At 39.6% G+C, this 9,008-nt stretch overlaps 1 protein-coding gene across 1 annotated transcript in view; it reads left to right on the forward strand.

The window, feature by feature from the left end:
- BMERB1 (bMERB domain containing 1) overlaps window positions 1–8,335 on the forward strand; it is a 50,190-nt gene extending 41,855 nt beyond the window's left edge. Inside the window, exons 4-6 of the mRNA XM_027743992.2 lie at window positions 1,980–2,094; window positions 3,635–3,717; window positions 4,988–8,335. Of these exons, the coding sequence (XP_027599793.1) occupies window positions 1,980–2,094; window positions 3,635–3,717; window positions 4,988–5,100 (311 nt within the window). The 3' untranslated portion in view covers window positions 5,101–8,335. The remainder of the gene's footprint in view (window positions 1–1,979; window positions 2,095–3,634; window positions 3,718–4,987) is intronic.
- The last annotated feature ends 673 nt before the right edge of the window (window positions 8,336–9,008 follow it).

The raw sequence follows: 9,008 nt of genomic DNA on the forward strand, positions 1-9,008 counted from the left end.
TTGCTTCACCTCTTCAAATCTGCAGGCTCTCCTGGCCCTACTTTTAACTTACAGTTAGGCTTGACCAGTTCTCATTCTTTTGGTGTTCTTGTTGCTTGGGGGTTTTTTTCAGTCTTTTAGAAACTATTTTCCAGTCACAAAGCCTTAAGCAGAGATCCACAAACAGCAGGTTCTCCTTAGCACTTTGCAAACCTCAGCAAACTTAAGAATCAAGTATGTGCAGTTCCAGCAGCAGCATCTTTAGGCAGAATCACAAGAATAGCTTGGTCTTAACAAAGACAAAGCAGCTGCTGGCAGTAACACAGCACTAAGTGCTGACACAGCACTTGCCTAACCTAGAAAAACACCTTCCAGAAATGGGTTAATTCACAGTATCTCCATCATAATTTTGCTCTTAGATACAGGATTTGCATAGAGATCTGCTCTTTGTTTTCAGCAGACACAGGTCAGCCAATTTCAGTAGACATGGAATCAGTCTTTTAGTACACAGAATATGCAGTACTTTCCCACAGTTCAGATTGCATATATTTGGCACAAAGGGTATAATGAGAGAGCACATCTCAACTAGGAAAAGGATAGATTTAAAGGAAGTAGAAAGTAGCTTTTACTCAGAAGTGAAGAGAGCCCTTACTCCATAGACATAAGAGGCAAAGCAAGAAAAAGCAGTGATTTCTGAGCATTCTTTTTTTTCAGATACAAATTCAGCATTAATTACAGGAATTCTCCCTAGGTAACAATTTAGAGGCCTTTAAATCTTCATAGCAGTCAATAACCACCTTCCTTTATCACTTCTAAAAGATAAACCACAGAAAAGATATTCCAGGCAATGAAATCTCAGGTTATATTACAAATGTACAACTCTGAAACTGAGACTAATGAATTCCATTGTCTTAAAAACATATTCAGGGTGCTTTTATCTTGCTTATTAAGGAATGAATTTATTGCAGAAATTCCTAGCAGTAAGCATCCTGAAGCCCATGGTCCAAAACTAAGCTGTATTAAACAATTGTTTTCAAGTGTCTGATCCATTTAGCTGTTTTTAAAGTATCTTATAGCTTAAATCAGCAGACATAACATAGCTCAGATGCATCAGACTGCGGGCAGCTTGCCCTTCTCCCCACAGCTCTTATTGTACTGAATTGTAAAATTTTCTAAACACAGTTCTACTGCTTAAAACCAAAATTCTTTATTTAATGCAAAGTGTCTTCACAGCTAATCAAAATCTTCAGCTTCAGCAAATCTGTGAGCTCGGATTTGCCTCTGGCTTTCTCATCTCTCCTCCACTTACTCAGTTTGAAGATTTCTGCCTTAAATGCACGTGGCCTCATAATCTTAAAAGAACAGCTCTGTAATCCCTAACATTCACAACTCTTAGTTTGTGACAGGCACATCTTTCATGTCACAAATATTGTTGTTTATAGACAACCTAGCCATTACAGACTGGCCAATTAACAAGGATACATATTACTTACTCAGATTTTTGAAGCACAGGGAAAATAAACTTCCATTTATTTTTCCACAGTTTACAGTTGGTGCTATTTGTGTGAATTTGCAGCTCTCCTGCCTTACCAGAGTAGAAAAAACATGTTATAGTCAACAGCCAAAACCTGTCTTGAAATGCAGAGAAATAGTTCCTTTTGGTGTGATCTCATTTCCCCTGAGGTCAGAGAGAGTTTGTACCATGGATTTTAACAAAGCATCCTGGACTGTTTTCTTGCCAAAGCTTTTAAAAAAATTGAAAGCAATGCCTTGCAGGGTAATTTAATGTTAAAAGTAGGTTTGGCAAGCCCCGTGGGGTCTTCAGACCATTAAGCTGATCAGGCTCAACAGCAGCAAGTGGAAGAGAGCAAAGAGGCAGCGACCAGGCTTGCTGGGGTTTGGCCACTCATGTCTGAAGAACCATTGGCTTCAATCAGCAATTCATTCTTGGGCAGCTGCAGTGTCCAAAGTAATAGTCTCTTTTCTCTGTTTTTGACCAGAAAAAGAAAAAACAAAGATGGAGAAACAAAGAGAGGATGAACTGATTCAGAAGATTCATCGGCTGGTACAAAAAAGAGATTTCCTCGTAGATGATGCAGAGGTGGAAAGATTACGGTAAGAACCAGGAGTGAGATTCCACAAGCCTAATACTACACTGCATGGAGTGACAAAATTTATATGAACATTAATGAGAGAGAATTAATTGGTCCTTCAAAACAACTCACCAAGTGAAAAGCCTCCTCCTGGTTCCATAGGAAAATCATTAGAATTAGATTACTCTACTTACAACTACAGTGGGGCTTGGTCTCTTATTTTCCTACCAGAAAGTGTCTGGGCATTTATCATTTAAAAGGAAAGGATTTTGCTGCTACCAGAGAATCCTCCATCTAAAGTCCACCTTTTTTTTTATTATTATTCATATGGTCAGGTTTGATTATTACTATTCCCACCCTACTGGAAGGAAGGGAGGGGGGGGAAAGTCACTCACTAGCACAGCTGTACCTAACCTAAAACACTAAACCATAAGCAACAGAAGGGTCACATCTCAGTAGCTTAGCCCAAACGTGCTGAGAAACTTGTAGCCTTCCTTAAAAGTTCATTTCCAGCTTTTGCTGGAAATCCCAACACCCAAACCCAATGTTTTGTTTAAGACCCAAACACTCTACAAAGTCAGTTTTACTATTACCTCCCCCTCTCTTTCAACAGTAGAGACTCAATCCATTTATCCAAAATGACACACAACACATTTAAATTCTAAGCAAGGAGAGGATAAAAGGAAGCCTTCCAGAGTCCTGCAGCTGATCAAAGAGAGCTGGCCAAAGGCAGCAGCTGACAAGCAGCCTGAGCTAGAAATGCAACCAGGAGCTCTCACTGCGAGTTCCACGTGCACAGCACAGCAGCTCAGCAGCAGCCTGGACACAAAACCTAAGGCTGGGCTCCTGCAAATGTCCTGCTGGGCACTGGGCAGGTGTGATCCATCAGTGTCCACTGACACCTGCACCAGGACCTGAGGCTTTTCTGTAACTCTGATAATAAAATCTGCTTTTCTTCTAAAGCAAGGTTTTCAATCAGCACCCCATTAATGTTTCAGTAACAGCCAGGGAACTAACACAGAAGTTGTCAGTACCTACAATCAGGGCTAACAACACAGTCCTTTTATTTTGGGCCTAATGCTTCAGGCCAGCTTCAGGCAAAGAGAAACATATTTGGGTTTGATAACCACAAAGAGCAGAAGACCATGAAATCCAGTGTTTAGTCTAAGCAGGCCTTTTAACAAACAGCACAAGCACAGCAAGAAGTATCCTCTGCTTCACTTGGGCAGGAAGCACGTGAAGCGCTTGGGAGGCCAACTTAGAAATAGGTGATCCACTACAGCTTCAATCTGCTGACTGGGGAATACAATGAATTCAGTGCTATCAGAGACAAGTAAAGAACCTTGGGGAAAATTCCCTCTCAATTCTACAAGAAGTTTGTTACTGTTTTCATTTAGGTAAATATTTCGCTTTTTAATATGCGGAAAAATTAAGTGTTTCTAAAAAGAATAAAGAAGTTAATTGTTTACTAGTGACCTGATCCTAGCTGCTCTAGCTTTTACTGTCCCATTTACAGAGAAAACTCTCATTTCTGCAACATTCATTTTCCTTCTTTCCACCAGGGAGAAAGAAGAAGACAGAGAGATGGCTGAGTTTCTTCGCACCAAGTTAAAACCCATAGACAAAGCAACACAGTCTCCTACCAGTGAGTTCCTAAACATTAAGAAAAAAACAAGAACAAAACAAAAAACTCCAATGACAAATAGATAAAAGCATTTTCAAAGGCAGTGCTGGGCCAGCCTCTGGCAAAAGCCAGTCACCCATGGCCACTTGCAAATTGCTTTGTATGTTTTAAGTATGCAAAGTATATTTGTGTACACATTGCCATAACCTGCTTTTGTAAGCAACTTAATTTTTGTTAATCATTTTTCCTGTCTGGTTCTGCAAAAATAACTGATAAAAACGTCTTCAGACCTATGCTAGAATATCTGAAGCAAAGTTTGCCTGGTTTACTGCAGGCAAAATGGAAACTAGGGAAAAGACTGCAAGTCTCCACAGCTGACCCAAATTTCTTACATATTACCAGCAGAAACAGGCTTTTCAATCACCTCAACCCAAATCACTTGTAGACAGAATGTCAAACACAGTAGTTTCTGAGAAACTACAGTGGATTACTTGGAAGCTTTTAACTGCAGCTTTCAAACAGAACAGTCACAGCATGAGCCTAAAAGTTCTCAGGTTGATTTTGGCCTGTCTCAAGCTGAGCTCTTAGCAGGGAGGTTGTAAAGTGAGAGTGGTGCCCTTCCTAGAAAGTGACTTTGGTGCCACTCTGCACAGACAAAGATCTTGCTCCAGAGTTTCCAGAGGGACTGGAATGACTGTGAAGTTCAAGGTTGGAAAGAGACATTTTAAGATGCATCGCTAATTATTTACACCCCCTCAGTCATAGGGAGCATGACTAATCTCCCTTGTTATACTTTATTGTCATTGCTTTTAAATGCAGTTTTAGAGATAATGAGTTTCTTTTCACCCCAAAAAATTAAAACCTACCTTTATCTTGTTCTCCTAATTACAACATCCAAGTTGATGAGAGAATAAATTCTAGGAATATTTTTGTTCTTCAGCTCCTTAGTTGTTGGGAGCTAAACACAGTAAGAGGACTTTGTGAAAGGACCTGTTATCTGACCTTATGGCTGTGAAAAGGGACACCTGGCTTGAAGAAGATGCAAGTTTACCCTCCCATTCAGAGGTTTGGATTCTTTAGCCCCTCTTAACACCCTTCCCTGAAGAGATAAGACTTCCTGAACAGTTTCAGCTTGGTTACCACCAAAGCGTATTGTTCAAACAAAGAGTTGAAAAATTCAGGAAAGGTGGAGAGAGAGAGCAGGAAAGGTTTGCATCCCTTAAGCCAGGAGCAGGAAGAAATGGTTTGACCAGCTCTTGGTTCTGATGGTGTCCTGTTTTGAACCTTGCAGGCAGCCCAGCAGAAAAGAAGGCAGAACCTCCTCCAAGCAAGCCCACCATTGCCAAAGCAGGGTTGGCAATTATTAAAGATTGTTGTGGGGCCACACAATGCAACATCATGTAGCTCTGGGCTTTCTACCCTGTCTGTCTCTTCAATGTTTTCACTGAATGGAACTGTCTGGTGAGGGGAAACAACAGCATCCTGCTAATGGAGTCAAGAGCACTGGTACAACAGTAATGGATTGTACAATGGCAGGTTCTTCACTGTTGCATGGATCACTCACGCATGCCTAAAACAAGAAATCTATATAGTGGCTGTCCAGGGACCAGAAGAGATCAGTAGTAGAGTCAGAAACACCCCAGTGATACAAGTGAATGAAAAGAGGGTATATTTTATCCACTAAGGTGTAAACCAGCAATTTTAATAGGCTAAGAATATAAGAATTTGTTGTACTTTTTCCCCTGTGACTAACTGCACTCAAACTTTGCTGAACTATCCTATTCTGGTTACTTTTCACAACAAAAGCCACAAGTAACAATGCTGTATATAGCACAACTGATAGATGAAGCAACTTTAAGATAACTGATGTTGCATACAAAATACTTGCCAAACTTGTGTGATGTTCAACTACTTTGCTGTGGAGCTTCACTTCAAATTCTTCCTAAAGAATGAGATCAGTGACAAGGATGCTGCAAGTAGCTACAGATTTTTATATCCCATATGATTTCTGAATTACTCAAGTCAAATTAATATTGCTTGCACCAGGGGAAATAAATCTCTGGCAAAGCTTTAGCAAGCACAGCTACAGTAATCTGCAAATAGATGATGCAGCCCAAAGTTGTGTCACTTCTGTTTTAGGTCTCTGCCTCACAGGGAGTCAGAGAAATGTTCACCCAGACAGTTTTGCCACTTTTAGAAGCTACATGCAGTAGGAGATTACACATCACTGGGAGGTTGCTGGGAGAAGAGTGGAAGACAAACAAAATGTAACTAATATTTAAACAATGCTTTAAAACAAGTATTAATTGTATATTTTGTGACCATAAGAAATATAAACTATCAAGCACAGGAAGACACAAACCACCCAAGACAAATTACCACAAAACAAATACGCAAATGCATAAGTAGATATTTGTGGCAGGAAAATCACATTCTATACAAAATGGGTTTAAAATTAAGGGAAATACAGAAAGACTTATCTGTGTTTCACCATTAAATGTGTTTCTGGTCTCTATGCAGATTAAAGCTTGTGGAATCTAATATCTTTATATTAGCTGTCAGTAGCTGGTTTGTCTGTGTGATGGTATTCCATATAAATGTACTGTGATAGGTGTAAATAGTAAAATAAACTTATATGGATCTAGTGTGAAAATCTCAGGCTTAGAAATAACAAACAGATAGCAAAAAGTTCCTAGAATAAAGTTTCACAAGAGGAACTTCCATTTTGTGAAGCCAGCTAAGTGAAGTGTGTGCTTATATACAAAGGAACCACAGTATAGGAGAGGAGAAAAAATTAACAGCAGTTACCCCAAAAAGGATAAACAGTTATTTTTTTTAGAGAGAAAAAAATACCTTATTAAGATTCAAGGCAATAGACACCATCTAAAGTAACTCAGACTATCCTTGTACAAAGTAAACCTAATCCCTAGCACAGACTGATTCGATGAAAAACATTTGTATTTCCAGAATAATTTGTTTCAGTATTGCAGACTCACTCGAGACAAGGAACCTATATCACAAAGTTCCTTAAGGTTTAAGGATCAGAGAGGAAAAAAAACACAAAAGGTTTCCACTAAGACATGAAGCACTTTAATTACTTTGACCAAAGATGGAGAAAAGAGAACAAAACATGTCCAAAGGCTGAATAGTCAGATACAGTTATTGCATCCTTGTTGATACACGTGGCATCACACTGTTAACATCTACAGCACCCGTGTGCATTAACAGGGACAGGGAAAACTGCTTGTAGGGGACAACATACACTGGGGGGAAAGAATCACCCCCTGGCTTCTGTAAAATTCAACAGCCTCTGGAATTTGCTGGTGCCCAGTTAAGACATCAGGAGTTATCAGTAACTTAAGGCAAGAGGCAGATGTCCAGTGCCATTAATAAAGGCAAATGGAAGTCAGGGAAAAAGCAAAGCACCAAACTTCAAGCCTTAGGAGGATCAGCTGGTAAGTCAAGGGTCCAGAAGGACTTTGCACATGGTTTTTAAGGCACAAGGTGAATTCTGCACATCAGTGTTTTAACCAGGCTGTGCTGGTGAAAGGGCTGATCCCTACATGATGCACAGAATTCAGTCTCTTGGGAAGAAAAGTGAGATGGCTACAATGTAGGTTTCCATGAAAATATTTCATTAACAGGAAACAGACATTCCTGGGATGCAACACATGAGGAGGCTACAGAGCCCTGTCCTTTAACTAAAGCAAAGAAGAAACACAGCAGGTATGAATGTGCAAGATTTCTACAGTTCAGCACTGGCAGCCAGTGCCCCAAAGGGACTTGAACTGCACCGGTGTTCATGAGAGTGAGCTTCATTTTCAGAAGTTCTACCTTGGCTCAGCTGAAAGGTTTTCTGTGTGTTTTAGTTTTTAATTAACAAATGCTTCGTTTCTGTTGTTATTTGGGTGGGTTTGAACAACTTGCCTGCAGTGCACCAGTGGTTCCTTTAGAAGTGGGTCAGTGATGCTGCTCAGCAATAAAGGCCTGGGTCTTTTAGACTGAGGTCAGATTCTCAGCTGTGTTCACCACTGGTTTACAGTGCTGTCCATCCAGAACACAGCAGAGCCCTAATGGCTTATGTCCAAGAAAATGGTTGCAATTAAACAAATTAAACTTGGGAAGGAATTAAGTGTAAAAATCTCGGTCCTCATTTTTAAAAAAAGCAGACTAAATCACTGAATATCCCAAGAGCAATCAGAGGCTTTATAACTTGCATGATCCTGTGAACATGACACATTATAGAACCCCCCCATATATAAAAGGAGAATATCAGACAAGTATCTTACAGGTGACTATCTGGAGTAACTGGCGTCATTTCAGAGTTGATTTTCAGATATCACTTACTCTCTGCAAAGAGGGACATTGATGGACTGCAGCATCCAAAATCTCTTCTGGAAATCCTGGCTGTTTATCACTTCAGAAAGAAGGCAAGGCATTGGAAAAAGAAGAAAATATGAGGTGGATTTGACTGTTCAGGAAAGGATTATTGTCTACTGAGACAGAAGTGCTGAAGTGCTATTTGTACAGATCACCAATTCTACCAGCGAGTGGTTCTCTTGTACCTTCCCCTAGGCCTACTGAATCTCTTCCAAGTTAAACATGTTTCCAAATAAACTAAGCTGCTGTGTTATACTAAGCATTTGTTTCTTCCTGTTATTGAAGGAGATCAGCGGTTGTGCAGGGGAGTGGGATGCACTTCCTGAGCTGCTACACTTTTCCAAAAGAGTAGGATTACTATTCTGCAAGAAAGGAACACTTATCTAAGTGATGCTACTAAATAAAGGATCTTCTCACTGAAAAAATCCAAAACCCAACTTCAGAAAACACATGCAACACTGTCAGCAGTAATCAGCCAAAAGAGGAAAAAACAAACAAAACCTCAGATATTCTAGATGTGAGGCAGCTAAGCATTAGATAGGACTAGTCAAGCATATCTAAAAAAGGCCTTAAAACTGGTCTATCCTAGTGAAGCCTTTTTTACTCTACAGAAAACTCAGAAATAACACCCTGAAGTGGCATTTCAGAAATTTCTTATAAATTGAGAATGCCATTTTGATCAATCTGCTTTCTACAGTGTATGTATAGCACTTGAACTATGATTTTTTTCTAATTTTATCCATCTATGTAATACTAAACATCAAAATAGTCTATACAAGAAGGAATACTACATTAAAAGTAATGTATGCTGGAAAGATGCTGTTAATAGAAACAGAAGTTAAACCATAGCTCACCATGCAACACATCTGTCCTGTTACATCATGGCAGGCAAAACAAGCCATAGTCATTTTAGACAAAAAAATAATTTCCAT

Source organism: Pipra filicauda, unplaced genomic scaffold (genome assembly GCF_003945595.2).
Source record: "Pipra filicauda isolate LSUMZ 115617 unplaced genomic scaffold, ASM394559v2 scaffold127_size2900866_pilon, whole genome shotgun sequence".
NCBI lineage: Eukaryota > Metazoa > Chordata > Aves > Passeriformes > Pipridae > Pipra > Pipra filicauda.